At 41.4% G+C, this 22,085-nt stretch overlaps 1 protein-coding gene across 1 annotated transcript in view; it reads left to right on the top strand.

The window, feature by feature from the left end:
* ccdc80 (coiled-coil domain containing 80) overlaps positions 1-22,085 on the top strand; it is a 42,930-nt gene that overhangs the window by 11,501 nt on the left and 9,344 nt on the right. The window contains exons 2-6 of the mRNA XM_063050772.1: positions 1,744-1,900; positions 4,179-4,312; positions 13,408-13,559; positions 17,628-17,731; positions 21,034-21,114. Coding sequence (XP_062906842.1) covers positions 1,744-1,900; positions 4,179-4,312; positions 13,408-13,559; positions 17,628-17,731; positions 21,034-21,114 — 628 coding nt within the window. The remainder of the gene's footprint in view (positions 1-1,743; positions 1,901-4,178; positions 4,313-13,407; positions 13,560-17,627; positions 17,732-21,033; positions 21,115-22,085) is intronic.

Below are 22,085 nucleotides of genomic sequence, written 5' to 3'. Positions count from 1 at the left end.
CTGTTGTAGAGAAGACAGTGTCAAGCTTGAGAGATTTGAGGCTGCTGTCCGGACTGGAGGGAGAAGTTGGCTAACTGGATCTTTATTCCCTGGAGCACAGGAGAATGAAGGGTGGCCTTAGAGGTTAATAAAATCATGAGAGGTATGGATAAGGTGGGCATTACAGCTTTGTCTTCTGTGTTGGGGAGTCCGAAGCTAGATGGCACAGGTATAGATAAGAGGAGAGAAACTTAAAAGAGACCTGAGAGGTAACTTTGTTACACAGAGAGTAGTGAGTACCTGGAATGAGCTGCCACAGGAAGTGGTCAAGGGGGGTACATTTCCAAAATTTAGGGGGCATTTGGATATGCATATGGAGAGGAAGGGGCCTGAAGTGTTATGGGCCAAATGCAAGTCCCAGCAGGGAGGACTCTGTGGTTGGCATGGACCAGTTGGGCCCTTTAGACTCTATCACTCTTCCTTTCTCCACAATTACTACCTGACCTGTTGGATATTTCAAACATTTTCTATTATTTCAGATTTTCTGTATTTAGAGCATTTTATCTTCATGCTAATAATGTCCAGTTCTTCACCTCTTGTTTCAAGGACTTTATCACTGCTTCTCTCTCAGGCCTCTTGTTCAATGCCCAAGTTTAATTTCGACATACTTGACATATTCAGCAACAACTACTTTCCCATTAGTTTCAAGATACTCTCCAGATATTTTCCCAGGCTGAATCTCACCATTCACAACCACTTATGAAAGAGACAGAAGGAAAGGCTTTTTTTTTTAACAGACTACCTGGATATGATTCAGAATTCAATGTCTGTAGAAGTGATCAAATTGGGGTTTTTACAAGGAAATTGGATAGGTAGTTAAGGGAAATAATTTACTAGGCCTCAATAAGGGGTGGGAAATGGGCCAATATAGACATGAGCTTCATGCTTCTTTCTTTCCTGTGATTTTATGAAATTATCTCAGCATCCTGCTGGAGGAAATGTTCGCCCCCCCCCCCCACACTTCCCATCCCTTGATAAACATTCAAATTAACCCTTGTTCTGTTGCCAGATTCAGCAAATAGTCTGACTTATGCACACCACAGTCACCTCCAGGCTCAGCTGTTTTAAAGCTTCTTTGATACGTCCATTCTCCATGAATTTCAGCTTTTCTAACACCTTTCTGTCCATATACCACTCAACTTATACATGGCATCAACTTGACTTTCACTGCTGATTTATTGTTCTGCAGATCTTACTATAGCTGCTAAGTTTTGTTATTCAAATTATCAATTCCCTTAGCACTAATATAATGTTCTGGTATTTATCTCACTCACATTTGGACTCCATCAAGCCTTAGCAGCTTGACAGAATTCAAAGAATTGAGTATAAATATTAGCAGCAGGCTTTCTTTTGTATCTTTGTTAAATTTTAACAACGCTCAATGAGTCCAGAGTGATCATACTGAACTCTTTTAGCTGAGTTGCCTTCAATCAATATCAATTTGTTAATATATGACTGCTAATCAAATATTAGCAAATACTTGACACTTCTTTCAAAGACGCTGTTCCAAGCATTAATGAACCACAACTTTACTGCAATCTTTGTGAAATCAGAATTGGCTGTTTATTGGAGGATTATTGTATTGGAAATCTGCTGAATTATGATGGATAAGTAAAAGGCATAATATGAATGAAAATAATATTTTATTTCAGACAATTGGCATGTAGAACATTAACTTTTCCAATATGATCTTCTTACCCATAGCTTATCACCTCTCCAAATGAGCAAAACAACATGTACGACCAGCAGCGAGATGAATATTTAGAGCACGTCTGTGAAATGGCATTAAGAAAAATCTCAATTATCACCATTTTCGGGCCTTTGAGTAACAGCACGATTAAAATTGATCATTACCAAATGGGTCAGTATTTCATCCTTCCTTTTCCTTCCCTTTGTAAAATCATCTCCAGAATGTCTTCCATAACTTAGATTGATGGCTAAGATGTTTAGCACTTTGTGCATTATTGTACCGGTGTTAGACTAATGCCACTGCTGTGAGTGATGTGCAGTTTTGCCCTGTATTATGCTTGCCGCAGGTTTCTCCAAAAGTCAGAGCAGCACCTCATATGTGGAGCCACATATACACTTTGTTATTCCTGCCTGTGTGCCTACTCAGCTATAGTGAAGCTCCGCATTATGGCAGAAACAAGAGAGCCAATGGTGTGTATCTTGTTTAACATGGCTACTTAATGTATATATAGTACCTTTAATGGGTGGATCATATCCGTGCTGGTAAAAGGGCACAGTATACTGGATACTGTTGGATGCACAAGTTTCTGGATGCCTTTGCTGGCTTCAGTTACATTTTATTTGGCACTCGCTACTCCTACCTGGATGGGCCTTGGTTAAAGCAAAGGTTGGTTAGACAAAGAGAAAAAATGTGAGTGGGACTTTCTATGAACAAACAAAATATAACATAAAATCTTGGAGAATGGCAGCATGAGTAAATCATTTGGCTCTTTAATTGTTCTCCGCAATTCATTATGGTGTGGCTGTCTCAATGTGAAATTCCTCCCAAATCCCTCCATTCATTTTGTGTCTTTAACAGTCTGTTTACAACTTAAGCATATTCAGTGACTTGGTCTCCACAACTTTCTGTGGCAAAGAATTCCAAAAGTTCACCAGCAAATGCCTTATCCCTTATTGCTTGGTTCTAGATTCACAGACCAGGGAAACATCCTCTCCGAGCCCAATCTATCAAGCCCTGTCAGAAGTTTGTACATTTCAATGAGATCTTCTTTCATTTTCCTAAATTCTGGTGTATAGCCAACCATTTGAGTCAATCTTTACTTACTTAACAAATCTGCCATTCCAGGACTCAGTCTAATGAGTCTTTGCTTTACTCCTTATCTGGCAAAGAGAAAGGTGTAAGGAGTTAAAAGGTCACAATACATCAGATGTACTCTCACCAGAGCTTATATAATTGTAGTGTGTTTCTATACTTAAAACAATATTACATTTACCTTCTTAATTGCTTGCAGCACCCATGTGTTTGCTTTTAGTGACTGGTGTAGAAAGACACTCATATCTCCTGAAACATTAACATTTCCTAGTCTACCATCATTAAAATGACACTGTTCTTCATGTATGTCCTTCCAAAGTGGATAACTTCAAATTTATTCACTTGAAAATAAATCTACCATTATTTGCCTGCTCGCTCAATTTTCTAAATTGGCGTAAAAGCTTTTTGCATCCTCTTCACAACTCTCAATCCCACCCAGTTTCTTATTTTCAGCAAACTCTGAAGTATTATTCATTTTCCACAAACAAAACTGGGAAAAAAGAATGAAAGCAGAGGCTCAGGCATTGACTCCTGGGATTACCACATGATGCTCCAAAAAGACCCATTCATTCTTCAACACTGTTTCTGTCAACCATTTTCTAATGTTTGCCAGTATATTATCTCTCCTTGTTCATCCTTTTCAGTCCTGCTGAAGGGTCTCGGCCTGAAACGTTGACTGTTTATTCCCTTCGTAGATGCTGCCTGATTTACTGAGTTCTTCCCACATCTTGTGTTGCTCTACCTTTGGTTTCTGAAGTCTTTGTCAGAACTGAACATATAAAGCAAGGAGAAAATGGAAATTGAGGGGGTCCAAGAACAGGAAGATTTAGCCATTAGAGATTATGATCACTATAAAATTCACAAGTGCATTTAAAGTCAACAATCTTCTTTAGCTAGCAACTTCACAATCGCCGCAGTGGAGATGACCTGCATTTTAGTTCAGAAAACTTTCTCCAATGAGTTTTCAGGAGTCTGGCTGCTCAGCACCGAATAAGTAAGCTTGTCCCCAAAGCACAAACTAATTCCGGTCTCGATGAGGCAAATCTCTAAAAGATATAGTCCTTGTTCCAGCAAACATGAACACCTGACGAGTTCAGATCATGCTGACCAACTGAAATCCCTAATATGGTAGCCGACAGAGTCTGCTTATTTTTACCAATCAATAGAGTGTGAATGCCATGCCCAATATGTGTGAGATATTGTTAAAATGAATAATGCTGAAAATGCTCCAGACTCTCTTATTCAGTGAGTAGTTTATTCATATCCAATATTCTGTAATATTAACAATTTCTTTTGTGTAAGGATGAAGTTTATTTATAAATGTATTAACTTTAGTAATATGTTTTATTATCTTAAGATAATGAAAAGCCAGTGAAAGATATAAGATACAATGACCTGGGTCAAGATATCATCACTGAACTTCGCAAGGAATATGGGTTATCTCAGAATGAGTTCTTCATGGTACTAACAGATTTAGACATGAAAGTCAAGGTAAGGGAAACTTACTTTAAAAGCACAGCATCAGACATGACTTCAATGTTTTTTTGAAAAGTTGTATTGTCTGTATGAAAAATAGTCTATAAATAAGTTATCATAACATAAAGGTTCACTAATTTAGTTTTAATACCCTTTTCACCTTCTGCTTATCAGTTCAAACACACATTACTCTAATATGATGAAATATTTGGGTGTCCAACTTCTTTTTATTTCGGTGCTCCACCAACCCACCCCCCCCTTTTGCTTTGAGGCTTGGTGCATAATAAGCCTTTCCAACCCTTTAAGCTGCGCTGCCTAGTAATCCACCAATTTAACCCCAGCCTAATCACAGGACAATTTACAATGACAGATTAACCTGCTAACCAGTACGTCTTTGAGCTGTGGGAGGTAACCAGAGCACCCGGAGGAAATCCACGCGCACATGGGAAGGAACCTACAAACGAGGTTTCAGAGGATGCCAGAACTGAATACTGAACTCCAAGGCCCCAGACTGTAAAGTGGCATGCTAACCGCTATGCTACCGTGTTATGCAGTGACATCATGGATGGCCTTCGTGACCTTATGAATTTAGTGCTGCTGATGGGGTGAGGGTAAACAATAGGTCATTTAACCATAAAGATGTTCAGACAGACCTGACAGAGCCCTCACCCAGCACTCACACAGCTACGCATCTCACTGCAGCTTAATCACGATCAGGGCCAGAAATTCCTTCCTTAACAATAAAACTGGGAATACCCTATAAATATTGATCCTTTAATGAAATCACAGAAACAAGCAGCTTTGAAATCAGCCAGTGCCTTGTTATTCATAGCAGAAAATAATGATTCTCTGTTTCTGCTTCTGAAGAATTTCACTACCCAGGTACCTGGGCTTCTTGCTCCTGTTCGCACATGTCCACCATTGTGAGGGTCAAGAGTTCTGCTCCAACCAAGATCACACAGACTAGGCAAGGAAACACACTTGTAAAATTTTAGTGTATCAAAATAAGATCTTATTTACTCAATGTTGTTTCAACAGAAGGCCTGATTATTGAGTCATGCAAACTGAAATAAACCCAGCCCAGTGTCATTTTGTACAGCTGTTGGATACAGTAGGAAGATCACACTGTGACTTAGGTTATGGACTATGAAGTAAAATCAAAAAATTAGATGCACCGAAAGATTAACATCCTATATCTCACTTGACTCCAGAATGTTTCACTTATGTCTCCAAGGATACAAAAATAATAAATGAATCAACACTCAACTAACTCTCCACATGGTATTGATGTTGGAACAGCATCTTGTACCATGAAACATGTGTATTATATTTCCTCTGGGGCATTCAGTTGCTCAGTCGTACATCTGCTACAATGCGGCTCTTTAATTCTCAAAAAAAACTAACAAATTTTCTGGACAGAGTTCAAAATGCAAGCAGTTAGTTCACCAGGTTTGAGTAATTGACAATGATTTGAATCTCTTATCTTCTCTGTAGAACTCGTGTTTTTGGATGAAACTTTTAAACCACCCTCTGAAGCATTGGTGCAAAAGGTGGTTGCAGAGTTTCATGGCGGTCAATGGCCGCTACGTCTCTTTTTACTGGTTTATAAGATAGTCTGACCATTGGCCCTGCAATTACACAGTACTGTGTAAAAGTCTTAGGCACATATACATAGCTGGAGGGCCTAAGACCTGCAAAATATTGTATTTTTCAACGTGGAGCAGGAAGTGAGTTTGTAAATCTGGCGGGAGCAAAGGATGTTGGGAATGGGGAGGGTGGAGCACCGCGGGAGGGTGTGGGACGGGCGGCAGAGAAGGAATGCCGGGGTTACGCTCAGAGACACCAGGCAAGGTCATTTGATTCTAAACAATTAGTTTATTGATCATTACAGAATGTCTGTCTAGTGCTTCCCACTCGGTCCCCTCTACCTTCTCCTTTTCCCAACAATGACTCCCCTCTCCCTGCCCCCTTCCAACTCTCAGTCCACAATAGAGACCCATATCAGAATCAGGTTGATCATTAATTGAATTGACTTTATTTCTTACATCCTTCACAGACATGAAGAGTAAAAATCTTCACGTTATGTCTCCATCTAAATGTGCAGTCATAGTAATTTGTAATAAATAGAACAGTCAATGCAATATAGAGTACTCGCAAATCAGTGTGAGTTCATCAGTCCGATGGCCTGGTGGAAGAAGCTGTCCTGGAACCTGTTGGTCCTGGTTTTTATCCTGCGGTATGGCTTCCTGGGTGGTAGCAGCTTGAATAAATTGCGGTTGTGTTGACTTGGGTCCCCAAAGATCCTACAGGCCCTTTTCACACACCTATCCTTATAAATGTCCTGAATCATGGGAAGTTCACAACTACAGATGCGCTGGGCTGCCCGCACCACTCTCTGCAGAATCGTGTGATTAAGGGAGACACAGATACCATATCAGGCAGTGATGCAGCCAGTCAGGATGCTCTCAATTGTTCCTCTGTAGAAAGGATCTGGGGGCCCATACCAAACTTCCTTAACTGTCTGAGGTGAAAGAGGCACTGTTGTGCCTTTTTCACCACACAACTGGTGTGTACAGACCATGTGAGGTCCTTGGTGATGTGTATGCTGAGGAACTTAAAGCTGTTTACCCTCTCAACCCCAGATCCATTCATGTTAACAGGGGTTAGCCCGTCTCCATTCCTCCTGTAATCCACAACCGGCAAATTTGTTTTTGCGACATTGAGGGAGAAGTTGTTTTCTTGACACCACTGTGTCAGAGAGATGACTTTTTCCCAGTAGGCCACCTCATTATTGTTAAGGCCAATCAATGTAGTGTTGGCGGCAAATTTAATTAGCAGATTGGAGCTATAGGTGGCGATACAGTCACGGGTATACAGGGATAAAGGAGGGGACTCAGTACACAGCCCTGAGGGGCTCCTGTATTGAGAGTTAGAGGGCTGGAGGTGAGAGAGCCCACTCTTACAACCTGCTGGTGATCTGAGAGGAAGTCCGGGATCCAGCTGCACAAGACGGTCCAGACCAAGGTCTCTGAGCTTCTTGTCGAGCCTGGATGGAACTATGGTGTTGAATGCTGAACAGAGAACAGCATTATCACATAAGCGTTCTTCTTCTCAGATGTGTAAGGACAGTATGTAAAGTATTGTCTATTGCGTCATCTGTCGATTGGTTGTATTGGTTAATATATTATGAAATTTGCTTTTTTTTTGCAGCAGTACAGTGTAATACATAAAATTACTACAGTACTGTGCAAAAGCCTTATTCACGTATGTGCTTAGGACTTTGGTATGGTACTGTATGAGTAGTTGATCCTGACACACTTTATGTCACTTGGGTATTGGATTGTCGTGTTGTCTTTAAGGAGAAGCCCTTTATCAGTGACTGTCTGGCTGCAGACAAAATGAGCAGTAATATTTGAACAACACACATCAAAGTTGCTGGTGAACGCAGCAGGCCAGGCAGCATCTGTAGGAAGAGGTACAGTCGATGTTTCGGGCCGAGACCCTTCGTCAGGACTAACTGAAGGAAGAGCTAGTAAGAGATTTGAAAGTGGGAGGGGGAGGGGGAGATCCGAAATGATAGGAGAAGACAGGAGGGGGAGGGATGGAGCCAAGAGCTGGACAGGTGATTGGCAAAGGGATATGAGAGGATCATGGGACAGGAGGCCCAGGGAGAAGGAAAAGGGGAAGGGGGGGAAAAAACCCAGAGGATGGGCAAGGGGTATAGTCAGAGGGACAGAGGGAGAAAAAGGAGAGAGAGAGAGAAAGAATGTGTGTATATAAATAAATAACAGATGGGGTACAAGGGGGAGGTGGGGCATTAGCAGGTCTGAGGTCAATCTTCATGCCATCAGGTTGGAGGCTACCCAGACAGAATATAAGGTGTTGTTCCTCCAACCTGAGTGTGGCTTCATCTTTACAGTAGAGGAGGCCGTGGATAGACATGTCAGAATGGGAATGGGATGTGGAATTAAAATGTGTGGCCACTGGGAGATTCTGCTTTCTCTGGCGGACAGAGTGTAGATGTTCAGCAAAACGATCTCCCAGTCTGCGTCGGGTCTCACCAATATATAGAAGGCCACATCGGGAGCACCGGACGCAGTATATCACCCCAGCCGACTCACAGGTGAAGTGTTGCCTCACCTGGAAGGACTGTCTGGGGCCCTGAATGGTGGTAAGGGAGGAAGTGTAAGGGCATGTGTAGCACTTGTTCCGCTTACAAGGATAAGTGCCAGGAGGGAGATCAGTGGGGAGGGATGGGGAGACGAATGGACAAGGGAGTCGCGTAGGGAGCGATCCCTGTGGAAAGCAGAGTGGGGGGAGGGAAAGATGTGCTTAGTGGTGGGATCCCGTTGGAGGTGGCAGAAGTTACGAAGAATAATATGTTGGACCCGGAGGCTGGTGGGGTGGTAGGTGAGGACCAGGGGAACCCTATTCCTAGTGGGGTGGCAGGAGGATGGGGTGAGAGCAGATGTGTGTGAAATGGGAGAGATGCGTTTGAGAGCAGAGTTGATGGTGGAGGAAGGGAAGCTCCTTTCTTTAAAAAAGGAGGACATCTCCCTCGTCCTGGAATAAAAAGCCTCATCCTGAGAGCAGATGCGGCGGAAACGGAGGAATTGCAAGAAGGGTATGGCATTTTTGCAAGAGACAGATTGAGAAGAGGAATGGTCCAGATAGCTGTGAGAGTCAGTAGGCTTATAGTAGACATCAGTAGATAAGCTGTCTCCAGAGATAGAGACAGAAAGATCTAGAAAGGGGAGGGAGGTGTCGGAAATATTTGAAGAGTCTTTTTGGATTACTCACCTGTCCTGTGCTCCAACACATAAAGCTGGACAAACCATTGCCTTAAAAGTAGAAGTAAAATTTCATCTGGCAGGAGATTGAATATCCACAATCTAACATGGAGCTAGGCTGCAGAAAAATCTGCTCCAGATGCCTCTTTTGCAATGCAGAATGGCTTTGCTAAACAAACATATAAATGCAGTTGCTGGATTTTTCCATAGTGTATTTTAGATCAACAAATTGTAATAAGTTCAAGTTTATTGTCATTCAACTGTACACATGTAAACTGCCAAATGGAATAATATTCCTCCACAACACAGTACACACAATACACACACATAACACATAAAATAATATTACCACTACTAAATTAACAAATAGTAAGGTGCATATGTGACCAAAGTAAACAGTATAGCTCTACTGGAGCTTCATGTGTGAAGTGACCTGGGTGGTGGCAGGGGGTTCAGTAGCCTTACAACCTGGGGAGAGAAGCTGTTTCTCTAAAGATTGGTTAGAAAATGGGGGGAGGAGCCTCAATCTCCTCAGGAAGTGGAAACGTTGCTGTACTTTCCTGACAGAAGTGGTGACGCTGAGGAACCAGATGAGATCATCCATTATGTGCGCTCCCAGATACTTTGTGCTTCTAACTTACTCCATGGATGAGCTGTGTAGGTGCAGTGAGGAGTGGTCACCTTCCAAACTGTCCACAACAATCTCTTTGGTCTTGTCCACATTGAGACTCAAGTTGTTATGCTCGCACCATTCCATCGACCACCCTACCTCCTCTCCGGATGCCATCTCATCATTGCCGTCGATGAGGCCAGCCGCTGTGTACATCATCAGTGAACTTGATGGCTCGGTTTGAACCGGATCTAGCAGTGCAGTCATTTTCAAAATCTCAATATGACAGTCATTTGAAATGGATATCCCAGCTTCATATCCTACAGTAGATAGAATGCATGGTACCATGCTGTATGGATGCCTATACTAGGATGCAAAAAATATTTAAAAGGTTACGATGAAACAGTCAAAGTCAAGGTTGTTTATTGTCATATGCAAGTACATGTAGGCATAGATGCAATGGAAAACTTATTTGCACCAGCATCACAGGTACATTACAGTCATATAAACAGGGTTTACTAGAAAAGCGTAAATTATACACAATTTTTTTTAACAATTAGAATAACAAACTCTAGTGAAAAGTGATCATTATGTTGCTAAACTAAAGTCATCAGGGTTTTTCTGATTGGTTCAAGAACTGTCAGCTGGGAAGTCATCCCCATATTGGCAATTAATTATTTATTGAGATTTTTTCTGGAATTTGCTGATGGTGTTTTGGCCAATGGAGTTCAGCCTGGCAGGTTACCTGGACCACTGTTCAGTGGAGTTTACCTTTTATTCTGAAGAAAATAGCAATAATTTTGCCTCAATTCATCTAGAATGGCTTCAAGTGGAGCTTCTATGAGACTGGTCATGCATGAGCAAGAATTTTCCATTTCCCATGCACTTGGCAGCTGGAATGTCTTTCCCTTCCATTGTGCTTGAGGTTGTAGTATTTCAAAAAGCTTCCATAACTCTTCTAGATTCCTCATTGTATTCATGAGTTTTGATAGACCAGATAGGATTGTGCTTAGATTGCATAGTTTATGCAAGTAAGAAATCTTACAGGGAATCCACTGTGTCAGTGTATTGAATGATGGTGCACACGTCCCATTGTTCCAGTTAGATAGCACATCATCTGCAATTTCTAAAGATAAGAAAACCCATAAGTGTCGTAAATCTGAACTTATAAAAGACCTTCATCAGAACGATTGAAAGATTTTGCTTTTAATGTTTATTGTTAACTGGCAGTTCAAGTCAGAGTGATCCTACCACAAAACGCATCTTTGCCACCCTCCCCCCCCCCACTCTCCTCTTTCTGCAGGAATCGCTCACGCCATGATTCCCTTGTTCATTGGTCCCTCTCCATTAATCTCCTTCCTAGCACTTATCCCTGTATAAGTGTTATGCCTGCCCATTCATCTCCAACCTCTCCTCCATTCGGGGCCCCAAACAGTCTTTCCAGGTGAAACAATGCTTAACCTGCAAATCTGTTGGGGTTACCTACTGTATCCAGTGCTCCTTTACATTGGTGAGACCCAACATAGATTCAGGAGACCACTTTGTTGAACAACTTTGCTCCATCTACAAAAAGCCGGATTTCCCTGATGGCCAACCATTTTAATTCCAATCCCCATTTCCATCATGACAAGTCAGTCCATGGTCTCCTCTACTGCCATGATGAGATCACCCTCGGGTTAGTGGAGCAACACCTTACTGTATATTCCATCTGCGTAGCCTCCAATCTGATGACATGAGCATCAATTTCTCTCTTTCAGTAATATTTCCCCCTCCACCCCCCTCTTCTTATATTTCCCACCCTGGCTCCCATCTCACCTCTCCTTTTCTCCTTCCCTAACTATAACCTCCTCTGGGAGCACCTCGTCTATACCTTCCTTCCATGGTCCACTCTCCTCTCCTATCTCGGATTCCTTCTTCTCTAGCCCTTTGCCTTTTCTACCTATCACCTCATTACTTCTTGCATCCACCCCCACCCACCTGACTTCACCTATCGTCTTCTAGCTTGTACTCCTTCCCCTCCCCCGCCACTTTATTCTGACTTCTTCTCCTTTCCTTTCCAGTCCTGATGAAGGGTCTCAGCCCAAAACGTTGACTTTTTATTCATTTCCATAGATGCTGCTTGACCTCCTGAGTTCCTCCAGCATTTTGTTGGCAGTGATGTGATTAACCTGGAATTCAAATCCATCCATGGCCTTGCTTCTTTCAACCCTGCATCTGTGCAAATCCTGTGTCCTTTTAGTTACACCTTTTTCCTTAATCTCCACTCCCTGTGTCCTTGAGCCAATTGTATTAAAGGTCAGAAATTCCCTCTCTGAATGTTACCACCAGTCAACCTCAGAATCAGGTTTAATATCACTGGTGTATGTTGTTTTGTGGCAGCAGTACATTGCAATACATAATAACATTAAATAAGTAGTGCAAAAATGAAGGGAAATAGTGAAATAGTGTTCATGGGTCCAGTCAGAAATCTGATGGCAGAAGGGAAGAAGCTGTTTCTAAAACATTGTCTTCAGTCTCCAGTACCACCTCCTTGATAGTAGCAATGGGAAGAGGGCATGTCCTGAGTGATGGGGATTCTTAATGATGAATGCTGCCTTTCTGAGGTGTCCTGGGTTTTGGGGAAGCTGGTGCCCATGATGAAGCTAGCTGAATTTACAATTTTCTGCAGCTTTTTCTGATTCTGTGCAGTGGCCCCCTCCCCATACCAAACCGTGATGTAACCAGTTAGAATGCTCTCCATGGTAACTCTGTAGAAATTTGCAAGTGTCTCTGGTGACATACCAATTCTCCTCAAACTTCTGATGAAACCTAGCCGCTGCCCTACCTTCTTTGCAATTGCATCAATATGTTGGGCCCAGGATGGGTCCTCAGGGATGTTGACACCCAGAAACTTGAAACTGGTCACCCCTTCCACTTAAGAAGCTCTCATTTCTTTTTGCAGATGCTCGATAAATCAGAGGCCCTTGGTTACGTTTTGGTCATGTCTGCTAAAGTCCTTTGATTTAGTGTTGATTTTGGTACAAGTCAGCTGGTGTGAAGAGGCTTGAAATATTTTACTGTGTTAAGTGTACCATGTACACCCAGTGGCCACTTTATTAGGTACCCCTGTATCTAATAATGTGGCCACTGAGTGTATGTTCATGGTTCTGCTGCTGAACCACTTCAATGTTTCATGTGTTGTGTATGCAGAGATGCTCTTCTGCACACCACTGTTGTAAGACATGGTTATCTGAGTTACTAACGCCTTCCTGTCAGCTTGAACCAGTTTGGCCGTTCTCTGATCTCTTATTAACAAGGCACAAACTCTCAAAACTATTGTGTGTGAAAAGCCCAGGAGCTTCTGAGATACTCAAACCACCCCCCCCCCCACCCAATCTGGCACCAACAATCACTCCACAATCAAGATAACCTAGATCACATTTCTTTCCCATTCTGATGTTTGGTCTGAATAACAACTGAACCTCTTGACCATGTCTGCATGCTTTTATGCATTAAGTTGCTGCCACGTGATTGGCTGATTAGATACTTGCAGTAGCCAGCAGGTGTACTTAATAAAGTGGCCACTGAGTTTAAATGCATACTGAATTAAATGTGCATATGAAAATATAGAGTACTGAAATGATGTATTGCTATTGTATCTTGCTTTCCTGGATAAATGAATGCTTCACTGTACAGATAATAACATTAGTCATGATTATCTGTATTGACAGCAACACTATGAAGTACCAATTGCAATGCAGTCTGTCTTTGATTTGATTGACACTTTTACAACAAGGATCACAGAAATGGAGAAACAGAAGAAGGAAGGACTACAATGCAAGAATGAAGACAAACCAAGATCGCTAGAAAATTTCTTGGCTAGGTATGTACTGTCTTAAAGCAATTGTGTGATAAAATGAGAGTGATTTATTTCAGTGCCTAATTTAAAGCAGTTTTATATTGTCTGGTTATTTATCTCCTGATCCCTGAAATTGCCGACACTCTTTTAAACTACAATAGTTGAAATGAACTTGAATTTGAAATTATAACTAAAATTTGCCTTTCATGGCAAGTAACGGGAGAAAAATTGCAAATATACAGTGAATCTCTGTCACTAAACATCTATTATTTCCATCTATGGAAACAAAACTATGTTTCATACCATTCTGCAGTTTGTATAAAATTACAAAACGGCAAAGAAAATGCCAGAACTGGTCCGCAGTTGTTATTTCAGATTTCCAGCACCTGAAGCCTCTTGCTGCCCTTTAAATTATATTGTGAAGCCATTATTTTCAACAAAAGATCTGAAAGCTGATTTAATTATATTTTCTTTCTGTTGCATCATTCTTTCTGCCATGTTATGGTTCTATGTATTAGACTTTCTATGGGAAACAATATCAGTTCAGCAAATGTCTTATAATATAACTGTGTCAAATTCCCAAGTGCAATGATAGCATTCATTCCAAGAGATCTAGAATGTAACAGCAGGGATGTGATGCTGAGGCTTTATAAGGCGCTGGTGAGGACTTCACCTTGAGAACTTTGAAGTTTTGGACTCCTTATCTAAGAAAAGACGTGCTGTCATTGGAGGTTTACAGGGATGATTCCGGGAATGAAAGAGTTGTCGTATAAGGAACATTTGAATGGTTCTGGGTCTGTACTAACTGGAATGTAAAAGGATGGGGAGGGGATCTCATTGAAACCTTTTGAATGTTGAAAAGCCTAGACAACGGATGTGGAAAGGATGTTTCCCATGTTTCTAGGACAAGAGGGCACAGCCTCAGGATAGAGGGGTGTCCATTCTAAACAGAGATGTGGAGAAATTTCTTTAGCGGGATGGTAGTGAATTTATGGAAGTTGTTACCTGTGGAGGCCAGGTGTTGGGTACATTTAAGGCAGAGATTGATAGGTTCTTGATTGGCCACAACATCAAAGGTTACAGGGAGAAGGCTGGGGAGTGGGGTTGAGGAGGGGATCAGCCATGATTGAATGGTAGAGCAGACTCGATGGGCCAGATGGCCTAATTCTGCTCCTATGTCTTATGGTCTTATATTTGCCCCTTCAGTTATCTGTGGCAAGTTGATTAGTTTCATAATGGTTATATTGTAGATTAAGTAAAGGCAGCATATTGTTCTCGATATGTTGATCACTATGGGCTTAAAATTGGATCTTTGTTGAAGACAGTCATGGTATAGTTGGATGAGCATTGTGAACCTATGATATGTCAACTAAATGGCTGGTCTTCCTGCATGAGCCCAGAAAGTAAGGACACACGGGGAAAGATGGAGAAAAGCATCCGGCAATGGTTACTGACTCTTTACATGCCACAAAATACGTGCACTTTTCAAGAGTGAATCCTACGAAAGAAAATAAAATCATCTCAACACTGTCTTAAATGGGCCACCTCTAATTTTTAATTTTTAAAACAGTAGCCCCCTAGTTCTAGATTCTTCCCCAAGAGGAAACATCTGTAACCCTTCACCAGTCAAGACCCTTAAAAATCTGATGTGTTTTAATCAACTTCCCTCTCATTTTCATTTAATTCCAGCAGATAGTCACCATAACTGATTACTCAGAAGAATTTAGAAAATAATAAAGGAAGAAATTTATTTCACATCAGAATCAGAAACAGAATCAGGTTTAGTATCACTAGCATGTATCGTGAAATTTGTTAACTTAGCAGCAGCAGTCCAATGCAATACATAATATAGAAGAAATGAATAAATAAATTACAGTATATGTATATTGAACAGATTAAAAATTGTGCATAAACAGAAATAATATTAAGAAAGTGAGGTAGTGTTCACAGATTCAATGTCCATTTAGGAATCGGATGGCAGAGGGGAAGAAGCTGTTCCTGGATCGCTGAGTGTGTGTCTTCAGGCTTCTGTACTTCCCACCTGATGATAACAATGAGAAAAGGGCATGCCCTGGGAGCTAGTGGTCCTTAATAATTGATGGTGCCTTTCTGAGACATCGCTCCATAAAGATGTCCTGGGTACTTTGTAGGCTAGAACCCAAGATGGAGGCAACTAAATTTACGACCCTCTGCAGCTCATTTCGGTCCTGTGCAGTAGACATCCCCCACCCCCCATACCAGACAGCGATGCAGCCTGTCAGAATTCACTCCATGGTACATCTATAGAAGTTTTTGAGTGTTTTTGTTGACATCTCTTCAAACTCTTAATGAAGTATAGTCGCTTTCTTGCCTCCTTTATAATTGCATCAATATGTTGGGACCAGGTTAGGTCCTCAGAGATCTTGACACCCAGGAACTTGAAACTGCTCACTCTCTCCACTTCTGGTTCCTCAATGAGGATTGGTATGTCTTCTTTTGCCTTCCTGAAGTCCACAATCAGCTCTTTCATCCTACTGACGCTGAGTGCAAGGTTGTTGCTGTGACACCACTCCACTAGTTGGTATATCCAGAACATTTCTTAGCCCTAGAACATAGTATGACATTATCCTATTTTCCACACCAACCTTCCAGTGGTCTGTGGGTCAAATATGTTTCAAAATGAAGACTTGATTCCAGCAGCCTGTGGAGAATTTTGTCTCATGTACCTAGAACGGATATGGAGTTGAATTACAGAGGTGAAAGTTGAAGACCGAACTCACTTAACTGCCGAATTTATTAAGAATAATGATTAAAAAAACAAATTACTGTATCAAATATCAATGGGTATAAACTGAACACAAATATATATGATTAAAACTTAAGCAACATACATCAAAGTTGCTGGTGAACGCAGCAGGCCAAGCAGCATCTGTAGGAAGAGGTGCAGTCGACATTTCAGGCCGAGACCCTTCGTCAGGACTAACTGAAGGAAGAGTGAGTAAGGGATTTGAAAGTTGGAGGGGGAGGGGGAGATCCAAAACGATAGGAGAAGACAGGAGGGGGAGGGATAGAGCCGAGAGCTGGACAGGTGACAGGCAAAAGGGGATACGAGAGGATCATGGGACAGGAGGTCCGGGAAGAAAGACAAGAGGAGGGGGGTGACCCAGAGGATGGGCAAGAGATATATTCAGTGGGACAGAGGGAGAAAAAAGAGAGTGAGAGAAAGAATGTGTGCATAAAAATGAGTAACAGATGGGGTACGAGGGGGAGGTGGGGCCTTAGCGGAAGTTAGAGAAGTCGATGTTCATGCCATCAGGTTGGAGGCTACCCAGACGGAATATAAGGTGTTGTTCCTCCAACCTGAGTGTGGCTTCATCTTTACAGTAGAGGAGGCCGTGGATAGACATGTCAGAATGGGAATGGGATGTGGAATTAAAATATGTGGCCACTGGGAGATCCTGCTTTCTCTGGCGGACAGAGCGTAGATGTTCAGCAAAGTGGTCTCCCAGTCTGCGTCGGGTCTCGCCAATATATAAAAGGCCACATCGGGAGCACCGATTTTATTTGATTAAAATCCTCAGGCACAAAATGTCCTTTTAATCCTTACAGGGGCATAACGGAGACTAAAACCTGAAGGCATGGGTTGTAGGTGATGGGGGGGAAATACTTAAAGGATATCTGAAGGGCAAGTTTTCACACAGTTAACAGGTGTATGGAACAAACTGCCAGAGAAGGTGGTAGAACCAGGTACAGTCATCTCCATGCTGTAGTATTTTATGAATCAGATCAATTGTGAAAACAAAAACAGATTGGCTTAGATTCTCCTATCTTAATAGCTTACAAATATTGTGATATTTTTGATATATAAACTTGTCTTTCTGTCTGGTGTTCTCCAAGCATCTTGTGATTCTAAGAAAGTAAAATATGTGAAGGTGCTTCCTAAATAATTGACTATTTTAAATTAAGAAACACTTGTGTAGAAAAGACAAGTTTTTCTGCCTTTCTGTGTTGATGACGCAAGATACCAAGTTACCTTGGGGCTTCTGTACACCATCTGGCTATGGAGCTAAGAATAAAGAAATAACTGTTTTCATGGGCTTTTTTCTCTCTTAGATTCCGCTGGAGGAGACGTTTATTCATTATTTCTACTCCGAACGATGAAGAATGGGCTTATCAACATCAGCTTTATGCCTTAAGTTCACAAGCTTGCAACCTGGGTAAAATTCAGCTTTCTGATTGATCAATATGTGTATCCTTATATCACCTGGAGGACTAACATTGGCGATACATTGCTGTCAACGTTCAAAGTGTTCTGCTGCTTACCGATGATACATTTTAGATAGAATGAAAGATAACAATTGCAGTCATTCTTATTGTAACTAACCTGAATAATCCAAAATATAACGTGTAAGAATAATCTAACTGTTTAATTCCCAAACCAATATCCAGTAGGAGGTCATTTGTCAAATGTTGTGCAGTTTATTCTGTGGAAGATTCTGCTTAACTAGAATTCAAAGGAGTCTGGTGAGCTGCTTCTGCAAGTTGTTCCTATATTCAGTGAATGTCTTTTGATTGTTCCCTCTGAAAAACTATTAACAGTGCCCCTTCAATTGGCCGCACTATTGTAGGGAATAATAAACCCTATGTAATCATTTCAGATATTTACATAAAATATACACAAAAGCTCAGTGCAAAAGCCTTAGGCACATAAGTATAGCTAGGGTGCTTAAGACTTTTGCACAGTACTGAATTTGGCAAGATGGAGAGGAGAGTGAGCTTGTAAATCTGCTGGGAGCAAAGGATGTTGGGAATGGCAAGGGTGGAGAACTGCGGGAGGTCTGTGGGACAGGCGGCAGAGAAGGAGTGCCAGGGATGGGGGTGGTGCAGGTGCAGACTCACCCCGCCCTGAGATACCAGGCAAAATCATTTGATTTCAAACAATTGGTTTACTGATCATTACAGAATGTCTCTCTGGTGCCTCCCACTCCTTCCCCTCTCCCTTCCCCTTTTGCCAACCATGATTCCCCTCTCCCTGCCCCGTTCCCACTCTCAGTCCACAGTAGAGACCCATATCAGGATTGGGTTTATCATCACTCAAACGTCATGAAATTTGTTGGTTTTTTTGTGGCAGCAGTACAGTGCAATGCAGAAAATTACTACAGTACTGTTCAAAAGCCTTATTCACCTAGCTATATATATGTGCGTAAGACTATTGCTCAGCACAGTACAGGCAAACTGGTCTAGGCACTATTGAAATGGCACGTAACCCTCAGCTCACCTCAACTCAACTCAACTCAACTCATCGTTCATCTTCTCACCCTATCAATATTGGATTTATTTGTATAGCATATTTTATCTAACTTTATATATTTATATAGAGTATATCATAGTAACAGATTTTCCTCCCACGTATGCCTCTTCCCATCCTTCCATAAATTCTCTCAGAATAACCCTCTGCTTGTTTTGCTCTTACGCATCCAAACTATCCACGTCAACCACTGATGTGCCTGAGTGCTACATTTTAATCAACACACATCAAAGTTGCTGGTGAACGCAGCAGGCCAAGCAGCATCTCTAGGAAGAGGTGCAGTCGACGTTTCAGGCCGAGACCCTTCGTCAGGACTAACTGAAGGAAGAGTGAGTAAAGGATTTGAAAGTTGGAGGGGGAGGGGGAGATCCAAAATGATAGGAGAAGACAGGAGGGGGAGGGATGGAGCCAAGAGCTGGACAGGTGATAGGCAAAAGGGATACGAGAGGATCATGGGACAGGAGGTCCGGGAAGAAAGACAGAGGGGTGGGGGGGGACCCAGAGGATGGGCAAGAGGTATATTCAGAGGGACAGAGGGAGAAAAAGGAGAGTGAGAGAAAGAATGTGTGCATAAAAATAAGTAACAGATGGGGTACGAGGGGGAGGTGGGGCCTTAGCGGAAGTTAGAGAAGTCGATGTTCATGCCATCAAGTTGGAGGCTACCCAGACGGAATATAAGGTGTTGTTCCTAAAACCTGAGTGTGGCTTCATCTTTACAGTAGAGGAGGCCGTGGATAGACATGTCAGAATGGGAATGGGATATGGAATTAAAATGTGTGGCCACTGGGAGATCCTGCTTTCTCTGGCGGACAGAGCGTAGATGTTCAGCAAAGCAGTCTCCCAGTCTGCGTCGGGTCTCGCCAATATATAAAATGCCACATCGGGAGCACCGGACGCAGTATATCACCCCAGTCGACTCACAGGTGAAGTGTTGCCTCACCTGGAAGGACTGTTTGGGGCCCTGAATGGTGGTAAGGGAGGAAGTGTAAGGACATGTGTAGCATGTTAAGCGAATATACCTCTTGCCCATCCTCTGGGTCCCCCCCCCCCCCCGTCTTTCTTCCCGGACCTCCTGTCCCATGATCCTCTCGTATCCCCCTTTGCCTATCACCTGTCCAGCTCTTGGCTCTATCCCTCCCCCTCCTGTCTTCTCCTATCATTTTGGATCTCCCCCTCCCCCTCCAACTTTCAAATCCCTTACTCACTCTTCCTTCAGTTAGTCCTGACGAAGGGTCTCGGCCTGAAACGTCGACTGCACCTCTTCCTACAGATGCTGCCTGGCCTGCTGCGTTCACCAGCAACTTTGATGTGTGTTGCTTGAATTTCCAGCATCTGCAGAATTCCTGTTGTTTGCTACATTTTAATCATTGCTTTGGTAAAGAAATCTCTTACAAAACTCTGCTGTGCCACGTACAATTTGACCTTAGGTTTTGTTCTATCCCATGTGAAAGAACCGTCTGTTAGTCTATTCTTTGTTCAAGATAATAGGAAACCCATACTTTTGTGATGTAACACGCCTTTCCAGCATCACCCTGTAATTTTGTGTTTTTACTTCAGCATTGCCTTTGTATTTCTTCATTCTCCTCTCAGCCTAATGTAACATTACAGCTTTTTAACATAGCATCTCAGCTTTTCAATTCTGTCCATGTTAAAATACATCCAAGTTCTTTGATTTCTGCCACATCTCTGCACTAGTTCTATGATCTAGGGACCCACTTTCAGGGACTCTTTACAACTTGTGTTCTGAGTATTATTATTATTTGCATGGTTTTCTTCATTTGCATATTAGTTGTTTGTCTGTCCTTGTCTATGTGTCATTTTTCATAAAATTGTATTTTATTTTTCTTTTCCTGTAAATGTCTATAAGAAAATAATATGGTAACGTACTGTATAACAAATTTACTTTGAGCTTTGCTTTTATGAAAAGTGATGTTCCAATTTTAATTCTAACAGGATTTTATTTATATCATTCAATCCATGAATATATTTCATTTACTTTTCTTGTTTTTTTTTAAAGTGATTTATTTTGTACTAATTCTGCTTCCAAACTGACTTTTGAATGCTGACCTCATTGGTTCATTTTGAAACTGATAGAAATTTTTTAAATACAGTACCTAATGCCAAATTTCTTTTTTTCAGAATTGATCTAATGTATTGTGGTCTAATTTTAGTCCTTGAGATTAATGTGAGAATATATCTCTTATATTTCAGGTTTACGTCATTTGGCTGTTTTGAAGTTGATGGGTGTGGGTACTGATGTTGGAGGGGTTTTGGAACTCTATCCAATTAATGGTAAGATTACTTACATTAAACAATTTAACAATATTGATGCAGTTGTTTGAGCTGAAACTCATCTGGTTTTGACAGCCATTATTTTCCAATATAAACAGGCTGCTGTTTTATAATTAAATAATGATTGTGCCCAGAGGGTCAACTAAGAAGGGGGAGCTTTACAATTTTGCATGATTACATTTCATCTCATGGCTAGCTTTTCATCAATGTTATTTTCATACTTCAAAATAGGTAAAAATACATTTTATTTTGTCTTATAAATTGACAGAAGCATGATAATAATCTCTTTTAAGTAGTTACCTCCTCTGTTAGAAATATGAGGATATGGAGGGGTGGGATTACTTTATGCTGTTATCCATTGGTCTGGTTTCCTTTCGGTACGATAAAACTCCTGATCATACTTGTCATCAGCATTACTTCAGAGTCATTTTTAAGCCTTTGATAAATGATTCCTTCTCTTTTTACAGGTTTCTTTCAGAAAACAGACGTTTAATCTATCTCTTTCCAGACAATGTTTTTATTAAAGAGTAATGACCCAGAAGCTTACAGAATCTTTGCTGATTCTCACTAAGCTTTATAGTGATTTTTTTCTCTTTTTAGCCCCCTTGAGACCTTCCAGTGCTCTCTAAGGTGGAGGCTGTTACTGGTTCTTGATAAATAACATCTCAAGGCAGTTCTTTTGGAAATATGGGATTACCATAAAAGTAAATGTGAGAATTAGTTTATGCTTCAGGAATGCCAACATAACCTTAATTACTGAACTAAATCTTTATTTGATAGATCTCACACTTTAAAATGCTTAAGCCAAAAGACTAAAAATAAGTGCTGGACATTGATTATTTTCTGATTGACAAACTTGCTTTCGTTTTATGAATACAATGTGTCTGGACAATGTTGATAAAACTATGAAGGCCTCTGTGATATCAGCAGTGAAATATCTTGGCTGGGAGAGGATATGGTTGAGGTTGTGT

Source organism: Mobula hypostoma, chromosome 6, assembly GCF_963921235.1.
Source record: "Mobula hypostoma chromosome 6, sMobHyp1.1, whole genome shotgun sequence".
NCBI classification, from domain to species: Eukaryota; Metazoa; Chordata; class Chondrichthyes; order Myliobatiformes; family Myliobatidae; genus Mobula; species Mobula hypostoma.
Note: the sequence above shows the minus strand (reverse complement) of the source record. Positions and strands in the feature narration are given on the sequence as shown.